At 39.4% G+C, this 16,376-nt stretch overlaps 10 protein-coding genes across 10 annotated transcripts; 4 read left to right on the forward strand and 6 right to left on the reverse strand.

Moving 5' to 3' along the window:
- Nucleotides 1–819: 819 nt before the first annotated feature.
- On the forward strand, nt 820–1,767 carry PLN1 (Pln1p; the record flags this gene model as incomplete). The annotated part of the gene is made up of 1 exon (XM_449607.1): nt 820–1,767. One exon carries the CDS (start codon nt 820–822, stop codon nt 1,765–1,767), a length of 948 nt encoding a protein of 315 aa, XP_449607.1.
- A 269-nt stretch (nt 1,768–2,036) lies between these two features.
- TYR1 (prephenate dehydrogenase (NADP(+))) lies at nt 2,037–3,377 on the reverse strand (the record flags this gene model as incomplete). The annotated part of the gene is made up of 1 exon (XM_449608.1): nt 2,037–3,377. The coding sequence occupies one exon, from the start codon at nt 3,375–3,377 to the stop codon at nt 2,037–2,039; it is 1,341 nt and encodes a 446-aa protein (XP_449608.1).
- Nucleotides 3,378–3,796: 419 nt separating this feature from the next.
- Nucleotides 3,797–4,165, reverse strand: POP7 (ribonuclease P/MRP protein subunit POP7; the record flags this gene model as incomplete). Its single annotated transcript, XM_449609.1, has 1 exon — nt 3,797–4,165. The coding sequence occupies one exon, from the start codon at nt 4,163–4,165 to the stop codon at nt 3,797–3,799; it is 369 nt and encodes a 122-aa protein (XP_449609.1).
- Nucleotides 4,166–4,690: 525 nt separating this feature from the next.
- PEX32 (Pex32p) lies at nt 4,691–5,995 on the forward strand (the record flags this gene model as incomplete). The annotated part of the gene is made up of 1 exon (XM_449610.1): nt 4,691–5,995. One exon carries the CDS (start codon nt 4,691–4,693, stop codon nt 5,993–5,995), a length of 1,305 nt encoding a protein of 434 aa, XP_449610.1.
- A 334-nt stretch (nt 5,996–6,329) lies between these two features.
- SSE2 (adenyl-nucleotide exchange factor SSE2) lies at nt 6,330–8,414 on the reverse strand (the record flags this gene model as incomplete). Its single annotated transcript, XM_449611.1, has 1 exon — nt 6,330–8,414. The coding sequence occupies one exon, from the start codon at nt 8,412–8,414 to the stop codon at nt 6,330–6,332; it is 2,085 nt and encodes a 694-aa protein (XP_449611.1).
- A 431-nt stretch (nt 8,415–8,845) lies between these two features.
- On the reverse strand, nt 8,846–10,588 carry NPL4 (nuclear protein localization protein 4; the record flags this gene model as incomplete). Its single annotated transcript, XM_449612.1, has 1 exon — nt 8,846–10,588. One exon carries the CDS (start codon nt 10,586–10,588, stop codon nt 8,846–8,848), a length of 1,743 nt encoding a protein of 580 aa, XP_449612.1.
- An 835-nt stretch (nt 10,589–11,423) lies between these two features.
- On the forward strand, nt 11,424–12,116 carry SEC66 (Sec63 complex subunit SEC66; the record flags this gene model as incomplete). The annotated part of the gene is made up of 1 exon (XM_449613.1): nt 11,424–12,116. The coding sequence occupies one exon, from the start codon at nt 11,424–11,426 to the stop codon at nt 12,114–12,116; it is 693 nt and encodes a 230-aa protein (XP_449613.1).
- Nucleotides 12,117–12,330: 214 nt separating this feature from the next.
- SMY2 (Smy2p) lies at nt 12,331–13,923 on the reverse strand (the record flags this gene model as incomplete). The annotated part of the gene is made up of 1 exon (XM_449614.1): nt 12,331–13,923. The coding sequence occupies one exon, from the start codon at nt 13,921–13,923 to the stop codon at nt 12,331–12,333; it is 1,593 nt and encodes a 530-aa protein (XP_449614.1).
- A 545-nt stretch (nt 13,924–14,468) lies between these two features.
- Nucleotides 14,469–14,909, reverse strand: UMP1 (Ump1p; the record flags this gene model as incomplete). The annotated part of the gene is made up of 1 exon (XM_449615.1): nt 14,469–14,909. The coding sequence occupies one exon, from the start codon at nt 14,907–14,909 to the stop codon at nt 14,469–14,471; it is 441 nt and encodes a 146-aa protein (XP_449615.1).
- A 374-nt stretch (nt 14,910–15,283) lies between these two features.
- Nucleotides 15,284–16,234, forward strand: SWD3 (Swd3p; the record flags this gene model as incomplete). The annotated part of the gene is made up of 1 exon (XM_449616.1): nt 15,284–16,234. One exon carries the CDS (start codon nt 15,284–15,286, stop codon nt 16,232–16,234), a length of 951 nt encoding a protein of 316 aa, XP_449616.1.
- Between the last annotated feature and the right edge of the window lie 142 nt (nt 16,235–16,376).

Below are 16,376 nucleotides of genomic sequence, written 5' to 3' on the forward strand. Positions count from 1 at the left end.
AAATAATTTGTCTTCTATATAATACATTTTCATATAAAAATCTGTTTTCATTATTATAAGAATGTCTATTTTTTTTTCTTTTTTTCATTTTGTAGTAATAATATCTTGCAACTTTCCACTAAAACTATATTACTTGTAGTTATTATAGATAGTAGATCTTCTATAATCTGTGAAAGAGTCATATGAGCACTTCAAAACGGCAGCCCTCCCATTTGTCCTAAACATTCATCGAAGCAGCACTGTTATCTGCAAGGGACTACATATTAATTGTCACTTCGTTGGCAAGTAGGGCATGTCTTCAGACTGAACTCTGTTTGTGTGTCTGCCCTTCCCTCCTTTCGAAGATAAGTGATAAAATTGTCCCACTTAAGACCTTACTGCTCGCAACAACTAAAAGCAGCAGAAAGGCATTTTTACGTTAAACTTTTGCCTTGATGTGATGGGTAAGGAAAGGGTGTGGCTCATTTCCTTTAACCTCATCGCATCGCTTCTTGTGTTATCTTGACTTTAAAACCTTCGAGGGTGGGCCATCACAACTAAACACCGACGACTGAAGACACTGTAGCAATATGTACCCTTCATTACCTTATTTGTTAACTCTCTAGAGCAACCCTTGCATTGTGTCCTATAAGGACATTAACAAATTACACATAGATATATATGTATATATATAAATCAAGCATTTTCAAAGGTCTTCAAGGAGTCGGAAAGTATCGAATAATTCTCAGCTTCTCTTTTTAAAGTTAGAGATCGATTTTTCTATTTTCTTGCTTATTCAGTAGGTGTTTCATTAAGATCAGTATATACATTTATTTGCAGATGACTGAAGGTAATTACGCTGAAGTTGCCAGTAATGGCCAAGAGAAGAAAGTAGCCAAGGAGGAATTGCACTCCTCATTGGTGACATACAGCTCTCCAACTTTGCAGCACTTGCATCGTTACCCAGTGGTTGACAAGCTTATCAAGCGTGCTGTTAGTGTGCCAGTGGTGAGCAAAGCCATCGCTGTGTCTTTGCTGGCTGTAACGGGTCTTAAGCACAAAGTTTGGGACTCCGGCAAGTTCCCTGCAGTTGCTAAGCCTGTGGTTTCAAGCAGTTTCAAACTCTTGCACAAATTTGATGAATTAGTGAACCTGTTGGTGTTTAGCGAAGGTATCGACGCTTTGTTCTACGCTGCCAAGGAACACAAGAATAGACCTGGTGTGTGGTTAGTATGGTTCCTACTTGACTATTTTGCCAATGTTTTCAACATAATCTTAAAAGAGTTTGTGCTGAAACCATTCAAATTGGGTAATGTAGCTATAAAAGATGCTTCTGATGCAACACACAAAGTCACAGATGTGAAGGAACTGCCTCATGTTTCTGAGCTAAGCGATACCACCAAGCGTTTGTCACAAGATCTACAAAGCAAAGTTTCCGAATCTTATATTCAGCCTACCAAAGAGTCTGCGATGCAGAAATATGACACTTACATCAAGCCAACTGCTGAGAAGTTGCACAACGTATATGCAGGCAATGCCAAGGAAAAGATCGATACTTATGTTAAGCCAAAGTATGACTCCTACGTAAAGCCAGGCTACGATACTGCTAAGGAGACTTATAAGACTATTACTGCCACTTACGAGCAGAAGTTGAACAAGACTGAAAGTATTCCTCGTGCCATCGTTGACACAGGTTATGAGGTTGGTGTCACCACTATAGGAAAATTGAGAGGATCTACCCCACCAAAGGAGCAACAACGTCCACAAACTACTGAGGTGTCCTCCTAATTTCAATTCTGAAACATATCGCTTAAAGTTTATGCTTTGCAAATAAATTTAATATTCTAAGTTACATCTCGGCCTGTTTTTATTTAGTTATTTAGAGTCAATTATTAGAGATGAGACCTTTTTATTTGATATTTAAAGTAATTCAACCTATACAAAGCTATCATTTTATTCTAAGATCTTAATATTAATAAATCAAAATTTTACTCAGCAAAAAATATTGTTATAAGCATAGATAGATTTATAAGATGCATACTAAATATATAGTGCCATCAAGCCTCTTTAGAGTCCTGAGAGTGCATTAAGATTGTTTTGATCATTTCGTTACCTATTTGGTTAGCTTCAGGAAGCATCGGTTCAAAGAATTTTTGAACATCTTCAAATTGTCTTTTATATAAGTCAAAATTTCCGAATGTTACAATTGAACTCCATTCTCTAGCGGCTACTACAAACTCAAGGTCATCCCTTCTAAATGAGTGGTCATCAATGGCAGCATCAATGGTTTTTTCTAATAGGTCTGGTGATAGGAATAGGAATTCGGAAACACCAAGAAATATTCTAAATAGTGGTGTGGAACAGATCATATGATCATATGGATTGATTCCCAGCTGATGCCACGAGTCAACAATAGCCAGCAATGACAGATGTGAATTTGGCAAAGAAGTACTTTCTTTGCTATCAGAAGATGCAGAATCTTTGGATAATGAATATTTCTCAAAGATCGTATCGTCAAGAAGTAATAAACCAGTATGATTTCCAAACACAAATTCTTTTGCTTTGTTTAATCTCTCTGTAAGTTCATCCTTTTTCTTATCTAAAAATAATGTAAACAGTTCTGTAGCACTTGTTGCGTATTGCAGAATTTGTTTGTGGGCCATTGGGTTTGTAAGTGCTAAACCAGCATAAACATGCCACTTATTTGAATAGATTCTCAAGGAAATATTAACTTTGACATTCTCCAAGCCACCATACCATTTGTTAACACCCAATGTCCATGGATAAACTTTTAGTTTTGCCCATGCCCTACCCATACTTAAGAAGGCAGCATGTGTCACTGCTTGAGTATCAGCTGTAATTCTATCGTGTTCTTCATAGGTCAAATAGACCTGTTTACTTTTGAGACAAGACACCAGAGACTCGATAAACTTCATAGATTCGTCTGTCTTGCTCCTGTGATTAATCAAGACCAGTGGCTGACCCTCTGTATTCACTTTTGGCCCATGTAAGGAGTGCAAAGTTATAATTTCAACATCTTCAGGTAGGTATTTCTCGAAAGCTTTGATTTCAGGAGTCTTACAACTTGTTTGACCACCTACAATGGCACCAACTTTAGTCGATGGCCCATACAATTTCACCAATTTATCAATGTTCTCGGCTTCGACACTGTAAATAATATAATCACTGATTCTTGAAACATAATGACCATTTTTCACAATATCAAATTTCCAGGCATTTTGTCTTTTCCTTTCCGAAAGCGAATCAAATAACTCTTCTCTATCACAAGCAACCACTTTCCAACCAGCACTGGAAAACTTGGTTGCATATAGCAGACCCATATCACCCAGCCCAATAATACCAATTACCTTATTGGCCTGCCATTGTTCTTCCATCATTTTTTATACTCTATTTAGCACCAACCTCTAGGTAGAGAATTATCAGTTATTCAGTTTGTAAAGACTAAGATATAATTATGCAATTTGTATGGTTTAATTCTACAGAATATTATATTAATGAAAGATAACTAACCTTGTAGTTAACAAATAATATCATTTGTGATTTGGGTTTTTAACTTTACAGTTGCGAAGCGTGCGCGACTTTTACTGTGTGACTGAAAAAAAATGGCACTGGATTGACAAAATAATAATGCGATGAGTTAGCTCATCTATCATATATGACAGTTCTTAGAGATTGTTTGTAAATGAACTAATAATAGTTATAATGCTATATTGGTAATCTTAGAGGAGTGAAGTATAATAGTTCTCGATTCTGATCCAATCTTTCTGGTTTTCGGCTTATTCACTAAATGTCTTGATCATACTTTAAATATCCTCACTTCTACACCGCTCAATAATCGCTTCTTGAGTTTAGTTTCTATATCACTATCACTATCATCTATGCTTTCTGTGTCTTCTACTACCTCATCTAATACTTCAATAGTCTTGGTCATTACCTGTACCTTGTGCAGCTTTTCCTGATATGTGGTTGCAATGGCAAGAGTTTTGGTAACACTGTGACCCATTCCTAGTACAGTAACATATCGTTGACACTGGTTTAAAAGCTTGTCTATCCTCTTTGTAGCACTTTTGAAGGGCGTTCCACTCTTCACATACATTGTTGATTTAATCTTTTTGTGTGACATGGTCTTTACCGTCGGTAGCTTTCTAACTAATTTCTCTGCCATGATTATGCTCTTTAGTCTCTATATGCAAGTATTTTATAGCAGTTCAAATATAATGCAACGCCGTCAAAGTTTTCTATAGCTTCCAGATGGTTATATTTGTATATATCTCATCGATTCTTAAATCAGAATGCTTCTTTTTTCAAGCTTTTCAATGGAAATTCGGGCAGGCTTTAAGTTACAGTGGAATATATTGGCAAGTGAAATACCAAGATGTTTTGGCACTGCTTAAAAGTTCTAAATTGCACCTATTGATGAACAATTGGTTAAGCCCATCACTGGACTTATTATTCTATCAGCTTTAGCGGTTCTATTTTTTCACTGCTTTGAGTATAACATTCCTTTGGAGGGGTTTATTATCTTATACCCGAAACTCCGATCACTAACACAGGCAAACCCTTATTCACCATCAAAATAGTCCCAGCAAGTATAAATATAAGTCAAAGCCATTCAATAAAGTTCTAATTATTTTTCAAATAGAATAAAATTAAACAACTGGCACAGATTTAGTTCTTCACAACACTAATAATGGCTTACCATGCGAAATTTATCAATAGCCATGGTCAGAAACCTTCACTAACGCTAGTCACGCCTGTCATGCTTTCCATGAGCTTGGCAAAGATATACCCGTTACTGATCATTGCAGATGCAGCTTTAGATAACTTAATGTGGATATGTGAGGATCCTAACCTCCCGTTTTTATATGTGGTATTGACTTATCTTTCGTTGAGTTTGTACTCTTGGTCATGGGAGTACCCAGTAGCAGGCTCTCAGATGGCTAATATTATTCTTCTGTGGTTGGAGCTCAGCAGTGGAGTTTTTTTATTATTTGCAGCCTCGTACTTCATAAGTTCGGTTTATTATAATATCTCAACATCAGAACCACCAACAGTTGATGATATAATACTTAATTTAGAGTCGTTGTTAGACAAATTAGAGACTTTACGAAATGAGATCATGTTCAGGCGATGGTTCAAGAAACCCATATCCAAAGTGAAAATGTTACAGATATTTGTTAGATTGGTACTGGTATTAACGCCTGTCCATTATGTTCTTATGAAAGTTATTACTGTGCATAATTATTCAAAGCTTCTTATTCTCTTTGCGTTGTTTTATCACTCAGATTGGATGCAAGTAGTCTTGCGACTATGTTGGAGATTGCTAATTGTAAGAAGGTTTTATTTCAGAGTGTTCAACTATATATTTGGAGATGAGTATACGTTGCTGGGCAACAATTCGAAATTCGGTCTCAAGACATTAAATTTACAGCATATTATGCATTTAACTTCTAACTGTTATTTACAAATTCCACTACCCTTGAATGCAGTAACTAAAATGAAAGAGAATCATTTGTTAGAGATATTACTACTGCGATACTTGAATAAAAATTCTAAGGCGCTAGAAAACGACGATAATATCATTAAAGAGTTTGATTCAAAAACCACTGCTGACGTCGTTCCTAAAGAGAATACTACTGATGAGTCTGCAACGACCTCATATAATTCCTCAAAAGTAAAAATTAAGGAAATTGTTGTATTCGAGAATCAAAGAAAATGGAAGTATAAAGGCTGGATTTCTAAGATGCTACCTTATGAACGTCCTCAATTTACGACGAATTGTAATAATAAATATAATGATCCTGGAGCATATATAACAGAGTCCCCTGAGCAGCTGGATTTACAGGTACCCCCAGATTGGTCCTGGATTGAAAAGGAGTGGACTGTATCGTCTTGGGTTTATTCTGACACAGATTGGAATGTTACTGGTACGATGGATTCATTAGAAGGATACACCAGATCAAGAATTTGGAAGAGAAAGATGTTCACTCTTTGATTTTCGGCAAGTATTACATATACTACATTTATTTATATTCTTTAATGAATTGTGTATTTTTTTTCATCTTTCGAAATTGGAAAGCAATTCTCATTAGTTGTTTCTATATTTTACTTGTGTAATATTCGCTCCATAACGAGTGACAAAATAGAAATTTATAAAAGGGTGTTTATCAGGTATAAAGAATACTTATTAAATGACATAATGATAAAGACAAAAGTAGACATTAAAATTTATCAATCACCTTACCAATAATAACCAGTAAAAATGGGGGAAAAAATAAGTGAAGAAATAATTTACATAATGATCGTTTGCAATGTTGGCTTTAAATGATTTAATCCAAATCCATTTGAGCATCGCCTTCTGGAGTAGCATCCTTCTTGGCTTCGGAGTCAGCAGATCTTTGAGCAGCCAACTTTTCACTCAAAGCAGCTAGGTTAGCAGCTTCTTGCTTGGCTCTAAGAGCTTGCTTCTTTTCTTCTTCCTTGGCCAAGTATCTACCTCTAATGACGTTACCGATGGCAGCCAATTCTTCGTACTTAGCAATGTACTTAGCCTTGATAGTGTCGAAACCATCTTCGTACAACCATTCTTCAGCCTTGGCAAGCATGTCCTTTAGCTTAGTCTTTTCAGCATCGGAAGCGAAGTCTGAGTATTCTTCATCAAGCTTACCACGAAGAGTGTAGATGTATTCTTCTAGGTTGTTCTTACGGTCTTCGGTTTCAGCAACCAATCTGTCCTGAGCAGTCATGTCGTTTTCCTTTTCGATCAAAGTGTTCAATTTGTCATCAGCCAAGGTGAAAGTGTGGGCGGTGATTTCCAAAGTGTCCTTCTTGACAGTCTTGGTAACTTCCTTAACTTCTGGAACGGCATCCTCTGGAGCATCTTCTGGAAGTGGAACTTCTTCCTTGACGACAATGTCTTCCAAGGAGTAAGCTTCTTCAATGATGTGCAAACCGGATGGGTCACATCTCAACTTTAACTTGACTGGAACAGAGGTTTCGCCTTCTGGGATTTGGACACCGGTGATGTCCCACTTAGCAATGTTGGCATCTAGATGTGGTGGCAGTTCTTCCTTGTTGGTGTAGTTAGCCTCCATGGAGAAGTCACCAGAACGGTGCAAAGTAATCAACTTAGTTGATGGGAAGTTAGAGTTGGCTGGGAAGACTTCTAGGTGGTCTTCATCTTCAACTTGCTTGTCCCACTTGTAAGAAACGGAGAATTGGTGAATGTCTTCGAACTTGAAAGGTCTAACTCTCAAAGTTGGGGAGTGGATGGCACAGATGAAAGCAGCACCCTTGGCGATAGCTTCGTCTTGGTTTAGAGTGGTAGACAATGGCTTGCCAAAAGCTTCGGAGATGGAGTTCTTCAAAGTTGGGATACGGGTAGTACCACCGATGATTTCAACGAAGTCAACGTCATCCTTGGTTAGACCAGCTTGAGCCAAAGCTTTGGTGACAGGTTCAGTGACACGTTCCAACATTGGCTTGACAAGTTCTTCCAATTCTTCACGGGACAATTGGGAACTAGCGTCAACATCGTTCATGACATTTTCGACACTGAATGGAGCAGCGGTGTTAGCAGACAAGACCTTCTTTAATCTTTCGGCACTGGTCATAACTCTGTTGTAAGCCTTTGGGTTCTCTCTGATGTCGATCTTGTACTTGGTCTTGAACTCGTCAGCGAAGTGTTCGGTGATGGCACGGTCGAAGTTTCTACCACCAAAGTTCTTATCCCAGGCGGTACCCAAAACCTTCAGTTCACCCTTCTTGAAAGCCATGATGGAACAGGTGTAAGAAGAGTGACCAATGTCGATGAAGGCGACGATTCTTGGCTTTTCTTCACCTTCTGGCAAATCGGTCTTGAAGACACCGTAAGAGACACCAGCGGCGGTGATGTCGTTGACGATTCTGACTGGGTTCAAACCAGCGATTCTAGCGGCATCAGCAGCAGCGTAACGTTGTTCCTCGGTGTACCAGGTTGGGACAGCGATACAGACGTCGGTGATGTTAGCCTTGGTCTCAGTCTCAACAGTTTGCTTGACCTTGTTGATGAACATAGCGTTCAATTGGGTGGCAGAGAAAGTAGTACTCTCACCAGCAAATCTGACTTGGGTACCGATCTTACCGTCTTCAAGCTTGACCAACTTGGAAGTGAAGAACTTGGACTCCTCTTGGAAGTCAGGGTGGTCGTAGTCCAAACCCAAAATTCTCTTCAAGTTACCGACAGTGTTCTTAATGTTAGAAGTCTGCTTGGTCTTGGCAGATTCACCCAAAAATCTGTTCTTTTGACCGAAACCAACCATGCTTGGGGTGGAACGGTTGGAAACTTCATTGACAACGATGTCAATACCTCTGTTACGGGCAACAGCCAACACAGAGTTGTCGTTACCGAAATCCAAACCAAATGGAGTACTCATAATGATATTCTTATTATTTTTACTTAGTTTCTCTTCTCCTGCATGAATTCAGAACACTATTTTACACTAGACTCACAACCGTTCTTATATACAAAGCCGGGCGATGAGATGGGGGACCTGTGAAGTGAAATTTTTCACTTCGATGGTCTCGAGGCTCGCCGTGAAAAATTTAATTTCTACGGCACAGAAGGAAAACAGCAAGAGTTCTACGGTGGTTTCTAAGAAGCTTCTAGAAGCTTCTCAATGGATGAGCAGTTTATTACTTGTGTCACATGCCTGCTACGTTCTCTGTGCTATAGAATAGCCAGGCTCATAGCCGGGATCAATAGCCAAGTGCATCAGCTCAATAGCATCCCTCCTGCTTTTAGATACTATAGTGGAATATACTTTTACGGGGTGTATATATACTGCAGATGTACGTATTATACTTCTCATGCCGACTCTATGATCATCAGTAGGGTCTGCCAGCCCGGGGAGGCGGACAGTTTGTACAGGGGCTCTTGGTAGTCCTGGGACAAGGCGCCCTTTACGAGCAATTCCCATTCCTCTTGTGAGAGAATCTGTAGTGAGTGGATGTAGAGCAGCAGGTGGAAGTTTGCTAGCTTGTCGTGCAAGTCGTTGAAGTTTCCCGAGGCTGCTGTGGAGTGCAGGTATCTCTTCAGCTCGTGGTAGTCCTGGGAGTAGCCCATGGCCTGTCTGTTGCTCCATGGGAACCCCGTGACGGAGTTGAACAGCTGGGTAGTGGTGTCCTCGTCCTTCGGGAACCCGTGTGTCAATGACACGATCAAGTAATCGACTGGGAATGCGGGCTTGGCGTTCTCCTTCACCGTCAGACCGTACTCGTTCTTCTTCATGTAGAATATCTCTGGCACGTACCTGTCCTCTGTGGTGTCGTTGATGTATGCCATGGAAGGGTGGGTAGAGCCCCCAATCATGTCTGCCGATACTAGCGCTTCGGCATCGATCGAGACCTGATAGCTGGCTATGTCTATCTCCTCCTTTAGGTTACCTGAAACCACGCATGTAACAAACTTCGACGAAAATATGCCTTGTTCACTGAACTTACTGACATTGGGGTGTCTTGTTTGATGTTGTGCAGCCATTATTGTCTCCAATGAGCTCAAGAAAAAGGAGTCCTTGTGTCTCTTACATAAGACAGTACCGTCTCCATTGCCAGCATCTGTTAAATCTGAAAATATCATACCAACTCGTAACAATCCCATCTCCTTCGCCAGCAGATCGATAGTGTTTAGTTCCTGGGTCACTTGTTCCATATCCATCGTAATACCATCTTGTTCATCATGCTGTGGGGGTTCATATATCGCATGTACACATGCCTTAATTCCCAAGGGAGTCGCATCGTACTTCTCATATTTACCATACAAATATGCAAATCTCTGTGTGCCGCTGGCTCTCCAAAACTCAATAAACTGGTTTATTAGTTCACTGCTCTGAAATTCAACATGATCAACCATTCTAAACTCCTGTTGTTGTAAAGTGATCGCTGATGGCTGACATTTAGAGCATATTCCCTTTGGCCATGGTTCATGACCATTAGTACAGTGCTTATTTATCTTGAAATTGGGCTGTGATAGCGGGGCGATATAGGAACTTCCGCTTTCACGTTTATTTGTACTTTCGTTAAGTTTCTTCAAGTATGCATGAAAAGAAATGTGTTTGATGTTGTTTTCGTTAGCATAGTTGGCGTCCCAAGGTGGTAATGGGGAGCAATATTCACACATCCCCCGATCACCATGCTTACACAGCTTGGTCTTTTGTCTTGGAATTAGTCCATCTAGCTTTTCCAATTCCTTATCTACTTCTAATTCATCAGCTTTTTGAGACTTCCCAGGAACTAGATTGTTTGGAATATTAACTGCCACCGAGCCATTGTTGTCGTTAGCAGACCCCTTAGTTTCGCTAGAGTCCACTTGATAGTGCACATAGACAATATCACCGTGCCTGAACCCCAATGCCTCTATAGTTTTCTCTAGCAAACTTTCTACATTAGTTTTGTCCTTGCCATTTGCCTCTTTACCTAGTTCAATGGCCCTTGGCGTAATACCATGCTCGTTGAGTATCGTCTGTAGCTGTGGCAAAACTTGGCCTAACGTCTCTGACCCTTCACAGCGCACACGGTGCATACCAACTGGACTTCTGAATCTGATAATCATCTTTACTAGCAATCAATTTTGCGTCGGCTTGCTAGGTCTATATACTTGAGAGGCCTATGTCTGTGAATACACTTCTATTTCTATTCGGCTCGCTCTCGCTTTATAAGAAAGCTTTTCCCTTTTTTATGCAGTAAAGCAGGCAAAAATGAATTCTTATCAGAGGGATGGTTGAGTAATGTATCTATGAGACATATAATATCACGATAGCAATATTATTGAGTCGACAAATGTATATTTATTTATTTTTTCTAAGCATTTCTCAGTGAGGAGCATTACTAATTGCTATTCAGAGGGATGCGAATTAATATTTGTATATTTTATAGCACACTCGCATAAGAGATATTTTTAAATGACAACAGCTTGAAAATAATTGATAAAACCGGCAATACAATAGTGCACATTACACTTCCTAAGCATTATGTCTATTTTGCATATTAAAGACTGCTGACTAGTGTAGAAATTACTAAAAAAAATTAAAAACTCATAGCACCAGGTAAAATGAGCCCAAGAGAAGACGAAAAAATCAAGCAACTATATACTGCTATATAGTACGCTAATGAATATGTATATGCAACATACTTTATTGTTTCTATCTGCCAAAGAATAATATACTTATGCGGGCTGGACATATATACTGTTTCATGTGACCCAGTACGTATGTCAGTACTGAAAAAAAATCGCATAGAAATCTCAAATTCCTCGAATTGACAGCAGGAAGTACATATTATTAGTATTAGTAGTTATTATCTCAATTAGCTTTGCGCACATTCAGATAATACTGTAAGAATAGCTGGTTGGGCAACTTGGCAATTATATATCTTTGGAAGCGGGCAAGATGGATCAAGAGTTTTTCAACGCCACGGATTTCAATGGCACCAATGGCACTCAATTTGAGAATAATGGTACGCGTTTTGACAACGGAACCCATGGTAATGGTACCTTTTTTGAAGAGCCACAAGTTGAGATGAAGGCAGTTTCCTTTTACACACCTTTGTTGTACGTGTCGCTTCTGGTTATCTCGCTATTTATATTTGCATCACAATACAGGAAAAATAAGATTAAGAAGATCAGTGAACTACCATCTATATTTGACGAGAGTGACGCCAAGGATCTGTATATGGATCTGCTGAAGTTACAAAAATCTGGTGACAAGAAGATTCACGAAAAGGTTCTGAAGGCTGGTCTACTGAACCGTTGTGCTGAGGCTATCAGAAGATCCTTAAAACTAAAAGAAATGGCTCCACAAGTTGAAATTCTTTATAAAAACGGGTCCATTGGTGATGACTACTGGCAGCGTTACCAAACTGAGGTTAAACTGGTAGATGTTGAATTCAAAGAATGTATACAGGAATCGGAAAGGCTGCAGCCTGGCTGGGTTCCAACATTCGTGCCATTGGCAAGAGAAATCTGCTTGAATCAAGCGCTATCCAGACGTTACAATGCTATTGCCACTAGAAGAGAGGTCTGTATCGAGGAATGGGGTCTCAAGCTTGACAAGGATGGTAAACTAATATCATCAAAAAACTAGGGTCGTAATGGCATTCTTTGCAAATAATACACGCTTCTTTTAGTAACGTTGATTTCCACTTGGAATCAATTGTTACATTATATTGCATTAAATTTATGTACGCTTATAATAGAAACATCGATACACATGTTTTAGAACAGTTGTGTTAAAAACAAATAAATACGTATTGAAGGAGGGACCAACCTCATAATTCTGATAAAGACAGCATCAAATTTCAATTTTTCTTGCCTTTTCTATTCACCACCTGAAAATCCCAGTCATCTTCATCTGTGATGTAGCTAGACACCAATTCAGTTAGTTGGATCCCGCTGTTACTTTTTTCACACTCTCTGCGCTTCTGATTAAATTCTTTTGTAAATCTCCTACCGTCCATTGTGTCACTACTAGCATAAATAGTCTCTGAAATAATACTTTCAGATTCAGAGTCGGTTGGAAGACTGAGTATTAATTCAAGTACATCCTTTAATGAGTGACCATCATTCAGTTTAATTTGCTTTCGGCACCAGAAGAAGAATTCATCAACGCTAAGTTGTGGGTCCTCATTAACAATAGATATCGGTTCCGTTGCTGATAATAAAGTTTTTTTCTCATCTATTTCGGTGGATTTGGCGGTAGTTAAACTAGTTTTTTGAACAGCTATTGTTTTCTTTTGCACTGGAGCAACTGGGTTATTTTGAGGAGCGTTTTTCTTAGCAATTTCACTCCATTTGTTGGAAGAGTTTCTGGTTGTGTTCTCGCCATTGTATTTTTCGTCATTTCTCAGTTGAGATTGGTTTGATGAAGTGAAGGATTTCTGCTTGTTTAAATTACTACCACCAATGGATATAGTGGTCGAAGACTCCTTGGTAGTGTTGTTCAAGTTATTAATTGAATTGGTATGGCTTTCCATTAATGAGGGCAACTTTGGTTTTTCGAGAGTTGTATTCTCAATTGCATTGTGTTTACTAGCTATGGCCTGGACATCTTCCTTTTGAATTGAACTCTCGACAATTTGGGACTCTATGTTGACGTCTTTATTGCTACATTCCTCCGCTAAAGTTACGGCATTGTTGTTAATGTGATTCGGAATAGGGTTGACCATTTCTGTCACAGGCGTCTTCGTCATGAGCATCTCGTCAAACTTATTGAACGGGTCCTGGTAATTTTGTGTATGGTTCAAAATGTCCATTAATGTAATGAGCTGGTTGCACATCTGGCTAGTACTATTTGAGTTATCGTGGCTTGTAGAATCCCTGAACAATTGCAACGTTGGTTGAAAATATCCTTGAAGATACCACCCGGTCATGTCACTGCTTGAAAAAGGACCTTGTGTGTTGCCTTGAATGTCAATATATCTCCAGACTGGTGGTGAGAGAAAAGTGTTAACAAACCCGTATGTTTCCATTACTTTAGAGTTCTTGTTAGTTGGTGTGGGGGTGCCAACATCTTGATGTATAGACAATGGCGTCTTCGATACATGTGAGTGTGAATCGAACATATCGGTAGTGTTTTGAATTGTTGGAATATTGTAAAAGGGAGAGCTTAATTCTGCATGAAGATCATTTAAATTACCACTAGAATGCGCACTAAAATCTGGGAGTATTCCAGTATTGTCAATGTATCTTGTATGATTTTTGTTATTTGCTTTAAATATCATATCTGTGTTCAACAGCGGTTGTGAGCCATCTACATCCGATGCAGCATTCTTCGCATACGTTAAATTGTTTTTAGAGCCCTCTCTGTCCTGCACATGTAAATTTTGTAACCCATTGATGTTATCCAGTAGCGTTTGTGTCTGGATATATTTTTGTGATGAAGAAAAATCCATTTCACTGTGCTGTCAGTTACCACAAATATGAATAGAATTAAAAGAGTAATTTCTGTAAGTCACAGACACTTTTTCAATTTGGATTGTACTAGTAAATTATTTTCTATCCGATGAAAAGAATGTCCAATTGCAAGTCATGTATCTGATGTCAAGCACTGGCTATAACTCTAATTATGCTTACGATGCGATGCGATGAGCTACGCAAGCAAAAAAAGCGTACATCACTGCATAGACAATCGCAAAGAAAATTTTGAAAATGAAAAATTTGGCACCAAAATTTTTCAAATTCCAAGAGTCCCATTGCCAATAACTGTGTAGAGCATCTGTCACTGAAATGGGGATCACTAGCATTGGATTGGGCAAAGTCTAGAAATATTCTATGACGTCAATTTATGTCTGGTATTGGTACCGAACAATAACGGGATTTAAGAGCATTTAATTCAATTGAACCTTTTCAATTTTTAAGTATATTTTATTATTTTTACCTATTACACAGATACATATGGTGGGTTGTTTAAAAGATTTTTTTATCTATTGGAATCTCTTTATATACCAACCTTGCGTTCTATCTGTGTATGCACGTCATCACCGACCATGTTACCTGATAGCAGTCCGTTGTTTTCAGGGTAAATGTCCTCCCAGTCCACACTGGTCTCTTTGTTCATAAGTATATCGCGGTGAATTGAGCTCTGGCCCTGGGAGACAGGGTTGAAGTCGGTAGCATCCACTATCCCGATCTCCATCATACGTCTCATAGGCTCGGCAAGACCAAATATGTTTCTATATTGCTCCAGCTGTCTCCTATGCTGTGTCTCTTCCCAATTCTGTACACGGTGCATCAGAGGATGTCTATCGTTCAATTGCGATGACAATGGCACAGCACCACCTTCTTGCATTCTCAGCGTGTCCGGCAAACTGGCCGCATTAGACGTCACCCCTTGGCTCGTCGACACTCTATCCTGATGACCCTTTGGAACAATACTCATTCTATGCTCTTCTTCTTTTATACCTTTATGTAATCTTGCACTTACTAACTCTCTGACAAACCGATAGTATTATAATGGCCCAAATCAACGTTTCCAATATATACCAACTAGCATGTTACACCTGCCAGGCTCTATAACTTTCGGAAATTTGTGCGGGAAAGCCCAATCGCCACCAAAAATCAGCAAAAGTAATAATGTACGTAACATAATGTATGATCTACGTTATCTATGATATCATCGGATCCAGAGTAATAAAGAATCTGAAGAACTGAATATTTAGACGGTTACCTTCAAAAGTGTATTTGGCCGGCAACTGTTGTCGTGCTTAGAGTTGAAATTATTTAGCGTTGATATTACCCCCAGTGACCCAAGAAATGATGGAAGTGTTGAAGCAGATAGAGATCCCAGGCGGTGGGCCGAGCACCTGTGGTGTTTTCAGTCGCGATGGACAATGGCTGGCGGTCGTGAGAGGTATAGAGGTGTATATTTATGAGACCTCGGGGTATCAATTGCGTGAGACATTGGTCTTGGAACACGCTGCTGGTGTGTCACAGATCTGCTGGTCGCCTGATGGCAAGTGCATTGCGTCTTGCTCCGATGACTTCACTGTTGTTGTGACACATAGACAGCTTGGGTTGTTACATAGACTAGTGGGCCATACAGCACCAGTTATATCTCTATGCTATAACAATAAAGGAAACTTGCTCTTTACTTCGTCAATGGATGAGAGTATCAAAGTTTGGGATGTGCTCACGGGCACTGTGATGAAGACAATGTCAGCACACTCAGAGCCCGTGGTATCCATTGATCTATCTGATAATGACGGGAGTATATTGAGCTCGGGCTCACACGATGGTCTTATTAGAATTTTTGACACAGCTACCGGCCATTGTTTGAAGACGTTGACTTACGATAAGGATTGGCAAAGTGAAACTGGTGTGGTGCCAATCGCTAAGGTGAAATTCTCCGCCAATACTAAGTATCTACTGGTTAAATCGTATGATGGTGTTGTGAAAATATGGGACTCAGTCTCGGGTGATGTTGTCCGAACGTTTAAACCATCTAATAAGAAGTATAACTTGACCCATTGCTGCGGTATGGACTTCATGTATCCACAGAGCACGCAATCTCCGTTGATCCTCAGCGGTTACGAGAAAGGAGAGATCTACTGTTGGGACTCAAACACAAAGGCTGAATTGCAAGTGTTGAAGATTGAAGAGTGTGACTCTGCGATTATAAGCATTGATTGCCACAACAACCTAATGTGCTCATTGTCTCTGGCAGGTAATTGCACGATCTGGAAATACGTTACTGAAACAACATAATGTTGTGTTTAGAGATTGAACTAAGTCCCATATCCTAATGGCTATTACTCATCTAATGTTCATCACTAAGCTGATTTCGGTGTTTATCTTCTCCATGTGCAAAAAGCCGAACCCGATGCCCTTGAAAAAAAACAAAAACTAA

This window comes from Nakaseomyces glabratus, chromosome M (assembly GCF_010111755.1).
Source record: "Nakaseomyces glabratus chromosome M, complete sequence".
In the NCBI taxonomy this organism is placed as follows: Eukaryota; Fungi; Ascomycota; class Saccharomycetes; order Saccharomycetales; family Saccharomycetaceae; genus Nakaseomyces; species Nakaseomyces glabratus.